This window comes from Prunus avium, chromosome 5 (assembly GCF_965620075.1).
Source record: "Prunus avium chromosome 5, drPruAviu1.hap1.1, whole genome shotgun sequence".
NCBI lineage: Eukaryota > Viridiplantae > Streptophyta > Magnoliopsida > Rosales > Rosaceae > Prunus > Prunus avium.
Window position 1 is genome coordinate 19,319,894 of NC_142288.1, and position 13,083 is coordinate 19,332,976.

General features: G+C 35.3%; 1 protein-coding gene across 3 annotated transcripts; it reads left to right on the top strand.

The window, feature by feature from the left end:
• Positions 1–56: 56 nt before the first annotated feature.
• Positions 57–6,034, top strand: LOC110757117 (N-acetylglucosaminylphosphatidylinositol de-N-acetylase family protein). 3 transcript variants are annotated; one of them, XM_021958664.2, is made up of 12 exons: positions 57–211; positions 858–986; positions 1,077–1,137; positions 1,934–2,004; positions 2,858–2,922; positions 3,191–3,235; positions 3,312–3,392; positions 3,609–3,676; positions 4,681–4,732; positions 5,061–5,221; positions 5,410–5,508; positions 5,805–6,034. In XM_021958664.2, the coding sequence occupies exons 2-11, from the start codon at positions 869–871 to the stop codon at positions 5,474–5,476; spliced, it is 789 nt and encodes a 262-aa protein (XP_021814356.1). In that variant the 5' UTR covers positions 57–211; positions 858–868; the 3' UTR covers positions 5,477–5,508; positions 5,805–6,034. The 3 variants fall into 3 exon arrangements, with proteins under 3 accessions (XP_021814356.1, XP_088109733.1, XP_021814357.1); XM_088253607.1 differs by lacking the exon at positions 5,805–6,034 and having other exon boundaries at positions 58–211; positions 5,410–5,694; XM_021958665.2 differs by lacking the exon at positions 5,805–6,034 and having other exon boundaries at positions 59–211; positions 4,684–4,732; positions 5,410–5,694.
• Positions 6,035–13,083: the final 7,049 nt, after the last annotated feature.

Genomic DNA, 13,083 nt, shown 5'->3' on the forward strand with positions numbered 1-13,083 from the left:
CTGTGAAACTGTCAAGGCAGAAGGGTAAGGAGACGATGATGCTCCGGGCATATGGGTTTTCGACACGTGGTGTCTGGTTTTTTGTTTTTATTTTTCTTTGCCAAGTCTATTATATATATTGGCTCCTTTTTTTAATGTTAAGAAGAGTCGTCAAGCTTAAAACTTTCTGGGAAATTTTTTCCGGCAAAACAGAAAGAGATTACTAATCCAGGTAAGGGCTCCTCCACTTAACTCCTCCGTTCCTTGTCTCCTTCTTTATCGTTTTCTTTTATTCGCATTCGACTGTTGAGGAGCAGTCAGTGGTTTGGGCAAAAGTTTTGCCTTGATGATGTTTGATGAAAGGTTTGAGTGAGATTCAATGCAAACCAAATATGCTTTCATTGTCTTTCAAATTTCGGAAACAATGTTCAGATACAGTTAAAAAAAAATTCAGATTGTTCAAAACGTAAGAATACAAAGTTTTTGAATAGGAAAATTTGGATCATGAAGCAAATGCAGCCTAAGTTTCCAATTTGTCTCGTTATTCTTTTCAGTATCATTTATGTTTCATTTTATTGATTGGAGAGCCATTATGGGTTTGTTGGGTTTCTCGGTGCTATTGATTTCTGAGTCTTTCTTGAACCTATCATACACTTTGTGTTTGGTTAGTTGTAAGTGAATGTTTAATTTTTACTTAAAAGTATATGCCGCGGCTTTTAGCATTGGGAGTGTCTATCGAATATGTTGCAGAACAAAAACAATGAATTGTGTCCAAGTTTTTATTTTCTTTTCCTTTTGGTTTACTGGGTTTGTTCCATTCTTGAGTTTGGAGGTTGTTTGACTTGATGAATTGATTATCAATTTATCATTGTCTGCAGGTGCATGCCGGATGGCATGGTTCTTGATTATTTCTTCTGTGATTGTACTATGGGTAGCTTCTTTATGCAAAATTCTGCATGGCTCATATTCACCTCCGAAGGGTACTTTCTTGAATAATTTGAAAGATGGTGGGTAGTCTGCCACTCTGCCCGAGCTTGCTTATTTTGCCGCATTCTTTTTATGCATACTGGTTAAGTACACTGTATTTATTGAATCAGGTGGCAGTATCAACAAGAGAAATGTTTTGCTGGTTGTTGCCCACCCAGATGATGAGTCCATGTAAGCATAACTGTAAAAAATTGATTATCATTTCTTTGGCTCTAATAATGGCTTCAGTTGTAGCCGATTTCAGACGAGTTTTTGAGCTGTTAGTTTGTGTTGGTGCTTCTTGAATGTTGGATGGGTTTGAGGCAGAATTTATCCTGGTCGCATAAATATCAGCTCGCCTCTGAGCCCTTCTATGTTGATGTTTGAATTTACTTCAATATTGTTCCATGATAATTAACAAGACTAAGTGGCCCAAAAAGGAAATGTAGGTGTTGGAATCTAGAACTACTTACTGATTGTCTCATGGCGTACTTTCATTTGTTTGAATAGTTGTGCCCTTGTGTGACTGTTTTATATGTTTAGATATTTAGTCAAATACCCATTCTTAGTACTAAAACTATAAATAAACCCTACACCATTTAATTTCTATAAACAAACCCAAAAAAATGACAATTGGCCATATTGAATTTAATTTTGATTATTAAATTACTTTGATGTCCTATTGAGTATTTTGGGCTTGTTTATATGTTTTGGGGTTGGGTTTGTTTTGACAAATCAATGGCAGTTTTGTAATTTAAAAGAAGTTAAAAGCCTTTTTGTTATGTTATAAATGGGTTTTGGGTGTGTTTCTAAAGTCCATTTCATATAGGGTATTTTTATAATTTGGGCTCCTATATTGGGTATATTAGTGAATCTCCCTTATATGTTTTGATGACAAGATCTGCTTCTTTTTGGCCAAATTGTATAAAATGTTACATCGAGGTTCTGTATTTATGTTGTGTTCAAACCGCCCATTGCATTTCTGCAGGTTCTTTACTCCAACCATAAACTATCTCACCACGAGAGGGCATAATATTCACATTCTTTGCTTGTCAATTGGTAACACACTCTCATCTATATACAACTTTGTCTCTGCCTTTTTTAAATTGGTATGTACTGGCTTGTTAATCTTTTCCCTTTTTTCATTTATTAATCTCCATGTAGCTTGTACCATAAACTTGTTCACAAATTTGGAATGTGGTGGACAGACTGTTTCTCTTAACAGTCCCTTGAAGTAGGATGGATCAATTTTACGTAAGCACAACACTAAACTATAAATAGAGGTCTATTAGATAATATGACAACAGACAAACTTGTAGATATATACAGTAAGGCTGAGGTCGTCATTTGTTATGAAAACTATTTAACTCTATTAAATTGGTTTTGACAATTGTCTTATTTTAACAATCTTTTCTTAACTGCTTTGAAATTTTTTAGGGATAATGAAGCCTGATGAAAAAAAAACAAAAAATTGATGTTAATAACTGATACATGGGTTGTGTTTACCCAAAATGGATGTATAAATTTTTTAGTAAAGGTTACTAATAAACTAAGTGAACATATAATAAGTATGTGTATTATAGACTTATAGTCACCCTTACACTTAGAATGCAGTCGAGTACCAATTTATGCAAGGGTTGTTTCTCCATCCATTAATGTATCTAGAATAACGGCATACCAGTTCTTTGGATGGGATAAGAATTTCCCTCCAGATATTTCCGTTGGTTTCACATCCAACTGTGTCACAGTAGTTTCAGCCTTTACACTACTTATTGTAACTTATTGTTATGTAACTTCCTTAAGAGTAGTTTTGGTGGTACAGATTGAATTATGTCTCGTAAATTGTTAATCTTTGCCCTTATAACTTCCTAGTATTTTTTTTTTAATGAATTCAGTTTTGTCTGTTGTGCAGGTGATGCAGATGGTAAAGGAATTACCAGAAAAGAAGAGCTCTACCAGGCTTCTGCAATCCTCAAGGTGATATGCAATCTGGAACAAAAGAGTTGAGGCTTTAAAATTCACTTTGTTTAATGTTGTGACCCAAAATTTAAGCGTCTACACACGTGTGGGGGTCCAGTACTAAAGTGATTTTAGTGTTGTTAACTTTATTTTATCCAATTCTGAAAATCCTATTAAGTGTTGTTGCTTGCGGAACTTATGTTCTTTTGTTATCTATGACACATTATGACGTATTTTCACCAGAACATTCATTTAGACTTCATAACATGTGAAATTGGATATGCAGGTTCCACATCAACAAGTGAAGGTTCTGGACCATCCAGATCTCCAGGTTCTACTCAACTATTGAATTAGTATCATTCCTAATAGTATCTTGAGGCATCTATAACACAATCTTCAATCTTTAGGATGGTTTTGGCGAAGTTTGGAACCATAACATATTGGCATTGATTATTGAAGAGGAAATTAACAGTTATGGCATTGATTTGGTAAGATAATCCTTCAGACCTAATAGTTTGCTTTATACCTTCACCTGCTATTGTAGTTTCTGGACTACTGAAATTTATTACTACTTATGTTGTCTTTTTGTGGTGATGTGATAAGCATCATTTGATGGATTACTGGTTTTGTATAAAGTAATGCCTGCTCTTATGGTTCAATCTTATCTCCCACTTCTAACATCAATTTCACATGGGCTTTATCAGATAATTACTTTTGACAATTATGGAGTTTCGGGCCATTGTAACCACTGTGACGTGCATTATGGGGTAATGTAAGTTAAGCTCCATTTTTCAATCACATTTTATCAATATTTTTAAAATTAGAAGGAAATTCCTGTTATATAAATGCCTACATATGTTAGATATTTATGGCATGGAAATAAATGTTACGAAAAAAAAAAAAAAGACTTTTAACGACTCTTCATGTCACATGAATATATTCTCTTGACGGTCCGTCTTTCTACCCTTTATCTTTTAAACCTTAGATATTTACCACTTAATTTTGACTTCTTACGTGCCTAGAAAGAAAGTAGGAGAGTTGGAAGTAGCTGTTTTGATTCTTTTAAACATGGTACCATTATTTGGTTGGTAGAAACTATGAGTAAATTTTCCATATTTTATTAACTTGGTTTAATTAAGATCTGGAGGTTTATCTATGATATTCAGTTGGCTATTATGTTTTCATATTACTGTTGACCTTTATTTACTACCAATATATTGGACTTATTTGGTTTAATGCTAGCTGTTAAGGTTCGAGGCAAAAAAAAGGAAAAAAAAAAGAAAGGAAACGATCAGGTTATCTAGTAATTATGAATACATAGGATATGAAAACTAGTTGAAGCATCTTAAACTCACTCTGAATTTTAATCATATTTTCTGTTTTTTGTATTTCCAAAGGTAATTAATTGAAAGGATTAAGCCTCTTCTTTTGGCTGTGAGATATTATTTAGCCTGGTTTGGTGCATATACAATCAGCCCAAACTGAAGTTTCTCAATAAAAAAGGTTTTCCACCTAGGTCTGTTGTGCAACATTTAAGAGAGTAGTCAAGTGATGAGACTTATCCTGCAAATTCTCACACTACTGTGACTGCATAGAATAAGATACTGATCTGCCTGCCTTGAATGAATTCGAAAGTACCTATTGTCTTTCCTATTTTGGTGCATGTACATTTTCAGGATGGCCAATTTGTGGTTTTATCTGTTTACTATGGCATTGGCACGCTAAAGTTTGGCAAAGTCTATTTAGATTTAATGTTTTTTTGTGTTGTACTCTAAGCAGGAAGCTCTTACATGCATCGTCACAAAGGAAAATTGAAGCTTGGGAACTTGTATGTTCTCTCTTCATTAGATTTCTTTTTTCTTTCATTTGAAATCTATGGCATCAATTTGATTCTGCCCAATTCTAATGATTGACAAGTTCTTTATACTGTCTATAATCAGCAAGTATCTTGAGATTCTGATTTGTTCTCATATGTCACCTAAGTTTTTATACAATAATGTCTTGTTTTGGTTAAATGTTTTATTGGATGGGATGATAACTTTACATATTGCATCCTTTACTCTAATGCTAGTTAATACAGTAGCACATATCAAGCATATTTTCTGTTAAACCAGTGATTTTAACTTTTCTTTTGCTGCCCTATTTATTTTTCTCAGGTTAGTACCAACATATTCCGCAAGTATAGCGGTCCGGTGGATATATGGCTGTCCAGTTTATATCCCATGCAATGCTCACATGAAGTGCTGCATTGCTTGTTGAATGAGCAGCCTAGAAAGAGCTTCCGGGCGATGGCACAACATTCAAGCCAATGGGTTTGGTATGCTTTCTACTTTTTATCCATTGAAAATAGTTGTGAACCATTTTTTTGCTGTGAGATCTCAACCTACGTTTTCCTTTTTTTTTTTCCCTTTATTTTACTTGTGAATCTTCTTCAGCTTTCATCAACCAAATGCAATCCAAGTAATAAGATAGTCAAATGAATAGATTTGCGTTTTATATCTGCAGGTTCCGCAAACTGTTTGTAGGATTTTCCAGTTACACCTACGTAAACACGCTTAGAAAGATGAAGTAGCTTGTGGGATCAGTTTGGATACTTGCCTCTTGGTAGATCTGCTGCTTAGCTGGACATAAGTTTTTTGTTCTTGTATATGCTCTGTTAGTGTTTCTTTATGAGATGTTTCAATCGTAAATTGAATAGAATCCTTGCACTCATGCAAAATTTTTCATTGCATCTGAGACTGACAACCTTTCTTTGTTTTGATTCAATAATAAAATAGCAATCTTATGGAATAGCATAGCTCTATTTTGTTCTGCCCTTTCACTACTATCCACGACAAAACGGTGTCGATTTTACCTGCATTTGGGATATTTTTTCTTCTTTGATAAAACCTTAATGGCAGAATGGGAACAGCTGAAAATTCTTTGGATGTGTGCATTCCTGGTGCGGATGTTTTTGCTAGGAGTCCAAATAAGTTCAAGCCGGCAGAGCACAGGAACAAAGTTGGCATGGAAGCCTGATGCATTCTTCTTTCTTTCTTTTACCTTTTGTTGTAATGTACTTGGCCTGATTCGTTCACATTAATTAAATGTTTGAGAAACAAATGTTTCAGGCCTAAAAAACCTCTACAATGTCATCAATCAACAAATCCCCCAAACCAGTCTTAAACCAGTCTTAAAGAAGCAACAAAGAAGTGTTTTTAGAAAGAAAAAAATAATTATTATATAAGATAAAAACAAGGAAACGTAACGAATTATGTAAGAAAAGAAGAAATGCCCTGTGCAAATATTATTATTTCATAGAATTTCAATGGAAATAAAAAGGAAAGTAAAGAGAGACCTTATGAAATCTAAAGAGAAACTTGAAAACAGCAAAAAGATCAAAATTTCAAAAACAACATATCACAATTTCCATGAGAGAAAAGAGAACAAAATATGTGATTAAAAAAGAAGAAAACATTTAAAATTGGTTAAAAATACCTCTAACTCTAAGTTGCACATAAAAGACCACGTACTTTGCGCAGCGTTTTAGAAATAGCGGTGGCCGAAGCTATTAGTTGTCCCACATCGAAGATTAACATTATTTTGGAACCCCTTATATACAGTTTGCTTCCAACAAAGCTTTTTCTTTTGGGTGAGAAATGGTCCTAATATTTTTGCACACTCTGCTTCTCCATTTTTTAAATTTTCTGACAGGATTTATTGCTTGGATTTAGTTGAACTCTTGGGTTTGTTTAGAAATGTATGCAACTGACTGATTGATTTGTGAGTAATTTGATAATCACACCATGTTTATAGTTTTCTTGATTTTGAAGTTAAATCAGCTACCTCTTGCTTAGGCAAGTGTTGTTTCATTAATTCTTGAAGGCTAAGAACTGGGATCAACTTGTGCATGAGAAAGGCGAACCCTACTAATACAGGTAGAATGATCAACTTGTAAAATGTTCTTACTTTCCATCTTATTTTGAGGACCTTTTCTCTTACTGTACATCTTTTTAATGTCATATAAATGTAGAGTGCTGTTAAATGAACCCTAAAATTAACTGAGTACATCTTATGATTTAAGTACACAATAATATTTTAATCAAAATGTAAAATTAACTAAGTACACCCTAATATCAATTCTAAACCATATTTCTCTTTTTACATGAATTCGTGCCTAAGTTCAGATTATTAACAAAATCAATTGCTATGCTTATGATAATGATAGTTCCAAACAACATATTCTTAATTAATCATGTTGACGCACTAAAACCAACAAACAAGGCGTTTGTGTTTGGTTATGTTCATCAATAAACTTTCAAGTTGATTCCAAAATTTCAAAAGTAACCCAATTTGCAAATCTGCATAATTTTAATAATCAATAGGGCAAGTAAAAAACAAAGAAAAAAGAGCTATCTGCTACAGTTCATGCCAAAGTGGTAACATGCCAGAGTGTTCATATTCACAAGTCATAAAACCCATGGTGCAAATTAACATGGAAAATCAATCGCCCAAGAAGATTTGGAAATTATTTTATGTAGCAATACTCTCTTATACATAGAAACAAAAATAATTAAAGTGGTTTAATTTCATAACATGAATTCATCACAGGGTAACAACTAACAGAGAATGTAATTAAACCATGAAAATATTTCATTCACAGTCAAGGAAAAGCAGTTTATTGCCCCATCAAAGGATGAACATGTCTCTTTTTCTTTTGGTTGAATGTTTCTTTTTGGGTCTAAATTTTCTTTCAACTTAAGGGTGATTGTGATGTTTGTCTAATTCCCAATGTTAATTTTTTACAGAAAGCAAAATTTGGGCTTGTAATCGAATTTACATAATTTTAACCGAACATAACAACTCAAAGGGAATACGAAATATAATGAGATGTAGAAACATGGCAATCAAATGCGCATTTTGGCTAGAAATATTAGTGGTAAAAATCAAATTAAGCAATACGAAAACTTTTCTACATTTGATTAGGGTTGAATATGGTGAGTAGGGTGTACTTATTAAAATTATATGGGTTCACTGTTGATTTACCCCTGAACTTGTACGCTACTTTCAATTTGCACCCTCACCTTTTTTTTTAGAAAATTGAGTACACGAACTAATTTTTATTGCTAATTCCCCCCTACCGTCTAAATCAACAATATGTCATCCAATAGTTTGTCAAATCATTAGACCCCCACAGTTGAGAACTAATGACTGGCTCTGTCTACAAAGATTTTGGATTTGCTCATAATGATCAAATTATATCCAGTCTTGTTTATACTTTTCCAGTCATTTTAGATACAATTTTTTAATATTCTTTTTGAAAAAATTAAAGAAAAAGAAAACCGGAAAAGAAAAAAAAAAAGAACAAGAACAAGAAGAAAAATAAACCCTAGGGACCTACTCACCCACCCACCCCCTGCGGTTTTCTTCTCCTTCCATTCCCCCATTCCTCTATGACCTCCACCCTTCACTCTAGACGAATCCCCCCACCCTAGTCCTAGAACCCACACACCCACACACCCACACACCCACACATCCCCACCCCTCCCTTCCCCATGAATCCAGAACCCAAGCCTACAACCACCCATTTCCTTCTCCCCCATTCCCCATGGCCACCATTGCAAGCCACCTACCAACTAACCAGGATTTGATTTCCCAATTTCCAGTTTCCAATTCTCAACAGAACATACAAACTAACAAACACCAGTGCCATTGGAGTGACTGATTTCTCTGGGAAAGAAACGACGTCGGACGAAGGCAGCCGGTGGTGAAATGAAGTTGTTGACTAGAGAAGGTGATGGTGGTGTTGGTGGGAAGACGGTGGTGGTGGGGGTGAAGTTAGATTCACATAGCAAGGAGCTGTTGACGTGGGCACTCGTCAAAGTGGTGGAGCCTGGTGACAATGTCATCGCCATTCATGTCCCACCTCCACACCCCCTCTGGTCTGCTCTCTCTCTCTCTCTCTCACCACCTCCCCTTTGTTTTTTTAATTACAACAAATGGAAGGCATGGGTGGGCCACTCTGTTTATTAAAATAATTTATTTATTTATTTAAGATTTCATACTATTTTAACATGTAAAATGACCACTTTGCCCTCATATTTAACGGCAAATTAGAAGAAATGTTGAGATTTAGACGGTAAGGGGGAAATTGGCAATAAAAATTAGTTCGTGTAGTCAATTTTCCAGAAAAAAAAAGTTGAGGGTGCAAATTGAAAATAACGTATAAGTTCAGGGGGTAAATCAACAGTTAACCCAAATTATATTTGTTTCATAATTCAACATATCATTTTTGGTCATTTTATATTAGAGTAAATTAGTAATTCAATAAATACTTTGGTAGTAGGGTGTACTCAGTTAATTTTAGGGTTCGTTTAACAACACACTCTCTCTCTCTCTCTCTCTCTCTCTCTCTCTCTCTATATATATATATATATATATATATATATATATATATATATATATATATATTCTCTTATCCGGATGTCTGCAGGTTATTATCATGCGGATTCTATTGTAAATAGGCAAGAAAGCAGAGATGGATAGTACAAAATATATGGCGTCCGCACAATAATAACATCCGGATGTTCGCATAAGAGAATTTAACGCATGTGCCAATTGGTTTTCTTTTTTATTTTTAGAATTAAGAAAAGATAACATGGGTAGTTATGTTCCATAAAAGTATAACCTATTATCTGATTTTGTTTTTAATTTTATTTTTTAATATGAAAAAAAATGAGAATTTACCATATTATCCTCATTTAATTAATAATTTCAATTCTTAATGTTTGAATTAACTAAGGGTATTTTCTGGTATTTTGAATGTTTCACCGTTCTCTGCCTTTTGCTTTATATAGATATAGGCAAAATTGTAACAATGGTCCCTGGATAAGACCAAACTTTACTTTTCATCCCTCATATTACTAAATTGTTACGGTGGTACTTTAATTATGCCTCCACTTTCAGAAATCGTCCTTTTCGTCATCTCAGTCAACTTTTCCGTTAAAAATTAGGGCATATTTATCTTTTCATGTGCTGGATTGAACAGACACAGCCATATCAGCATCTCATGTGATTTTAATACAGATTTGTCTTTTTAAATTAGATTTGAAGAAGGTCTGTTGGAGGATTTGCCTTTTTAAAATCCAGATTTATTCTCATGTTTTTTTAAAATTTCTTTTCTTTATTTTATTGTTTGGTTTCCTTTTTGATTCCCCTTTCAAGATCTCATGTTATGGGTGTGGGGGATAGAAATCGGGGTTGGGAAAAAATTAGACCTGGCATTCGTGTTTTTTTTCAGTGTTCGTGTCGTTTTCGTGTTAATCGCTTTTCTTAACGGGTTGACACGATAAGAAAACGAGTTGAAAATGTCAAACACGAACAAGACTCGTTACAATTTGTGAATCACATGACACGACACGATATGATAATCTGTTAAGAATAAAAAAATAAAAACAAAAACATAAATTTTAAACAATTAAAAAATCAACCAGTGCATAACCAAAAAAAAAAAATTCAGAACAGTCCATAGACGAGCTTGAAGGTGAGATTGGAGATGCCCTGCGAGTGGCCCTCAAAGGTTTGGACAGCGAAGATGGTGGGAGTGGAGGAGGAAGAGTCATCGGAGAAGGTGAAAGAATAGGCGGGATCGATCGGTGAGGGAGGGAGACAAAGGGGAAGATGGCTGGGATGTCTCATGGTGGTTGGGTGGTGTAGTGGCTGCTTAAGACTTTCAAGTTGAGAGAAGAAGAAAGCTCAAAGGTTGCTGGGTTTTGAGAGAGAGAGAGAGAGAGAGAGAGAGAGAGAGAGAGAGAGTACTGAGAGAATCGGGGAAATGGGGGAGGAAGAGACAAAAGAGAAGAAAGAGAAGAAGAAAAAATAAAACTAAAAAAAGAAAGAGATAAATTTACAAAAATGTCCCAGAGCTTAACGGGTTAATGAGTATTCGCGAATTAACACGACATAACACAACACGATAGCTTAACGGGTGGCTAACGGGTCAACACAATATCAACATGACACGATAACTCATACCCGAATATTGAATTTTTCGTGCGAATTCGTGTCATGTTAACGGGTCGTGTACAATATTGCCAAGTTTAGAAAAAATATGAGTAGGGGAAGAAATTGGTGTTAGGGAGAAGAAATATGGGTGAGAAATCGCAAGAGGAGGGGGGGGGTGGGAATCGTGGCTGGGGAGAAGTTGGTGGGGTGGGGTGGGAGGAGAAATCTGGTTGGGAAAAAATATGGGTATGCATCCATGATGGTTGCCAACAACATTTGATCTGGAGCTAACCCACTCATTGTCAAATAAAGTAGGGTAAATATTTAGTTATGCTCAGATACGCTCATATTCTTATTCTTCTCCAATATGGAGGTATTTATACAAGTACAAAGATGTGTTAACCCTAAATAAAATAGGAAATAAATCTAAATTACAATAGGAAATAAATCTCTATTACAATATGACTAAATAATAATTGGTAAGTAACCAAAATTCTAATGAAATAAGGAACCAAAATCCTAACTAAGTAATGACTCGCCAACACTCCCCCTTAAGTTGGGGCAAAGATATTTCGCACGCCCAACTTGACAAGCGAGTCATAGAACACCATACTCGACATTGACCAATCGAAAAGGGCACATAGAAGAGCACATAAAAATAAACCCTAACAAATAGGGCACATAGAAGAGCACATAAAAATAAAACACAGAAACTCTATGAGCACAGCAATAGATAAAGCAGAACACAGAAACCCTGTGAGCACGGCATTAGATAAGGCAGAACACAGAAACCATGTGAGCACGGTAGTAGATAAAACAGAACACAGAAACCTTGTGAACACGGCAAAAGCAAAGACAACCAAACCCTAAAAATAGGGTAAGGCAAGGTAAGGCAAATAAAGGCCAAGCAAAGGCAAGGTGGCAAGGCATGACAAAGAAAGCCCAGATAGGGCAACAAAACCCTAAAAATAGGGTAAGGCACGACAAAGGTAAAGCCTTTCCCTAAAAATAGGGTAAGGCAAGGCATGGCAAGGCAAAGCCAAACCCTAACAAATAGGGTAAGGCAAGGCAAAGAAAGTCAAGAGCAAAGGCAAGGTCAACAGGCATGACCACAACGGAAACACACCAGCAAAGGCATGAGCAACAATACTGGCACCAACAAGAGCAAAGACAACTTCTCTTCACTCCCCCTCTCCCCCTGAAGAGAAGGGGTCGATGGAGCCATATGATCAATGGTACTTGAGAAACATGAACTGACTAACACTGAGATGTAGCAGAATCAGCCATGGCAGATAGGTGGTTAAATTGCAGCGGAATAGATGAGCAGCGGTGTCACTCCCCCTCAAATCCGACAATGTATGAGAGTCGAGATTTGGAGAAAGAGAAATTGAAATAATAGTAAAGAGACTCAAACATGCCAATCTCGTGGCAGAAACAAATGCAAGAGGGGAAGGTGGTAGCATACGATTGTCCCATGAAGGAAAATAATGCTGTGATTGAAGGAAAATAATGACAAAGGAAGGTGTCTTGTGAGGAAATAGATAGACAAAGGGATGAATATTGGAAAGAGGCCAAAGGTAGAAAGAAATAAGCATAAGGGTAAAAGGGAAGGAGATAAAAATAAATAAATAATAAACACCTAACGGGAAAGGCTAGAGTGACAGAGATGGAGAGATGGCGTGGGGAAAGAATGTTAGAAATGTGCCCTAAGAGCCAATACATTTGATGTAATCTCCTTAGAATACATTTCGTATATGATATATAAAGGGCAAACTTAATTTGTTATCTTTTACATCGTGTAAAGAAACAAATGTCCAGGGTATGCTAAATAAGAGATAAAGTAATCTAAAGAAGATTAGATTCATGAGACCTTTAATCTCTAACTGTAGTATCCCAAAATGTTCCTAATCATAGGTTATCAAATGGGCATTGATAAACCGTCAAGATTAGCACATATTATGTATGCTCAATTGGGAGGATGGTTAGTCTCAAACCATTTGTGTAGTTGACACTAATACAAGTATGTGGGTGCTCATTAGTGAATGAGTACACTGAACGCGATCAACCGTAGTTCTCATATGGAGTATTTATCTACATGTCAAATGAGAACTCATAGTTGCAATAATGCAAATTAGTCCTTAGACCTGAGGCATCATGGTTGTCTTATGATGCGTTATTGATCTTTGATAGCTCACA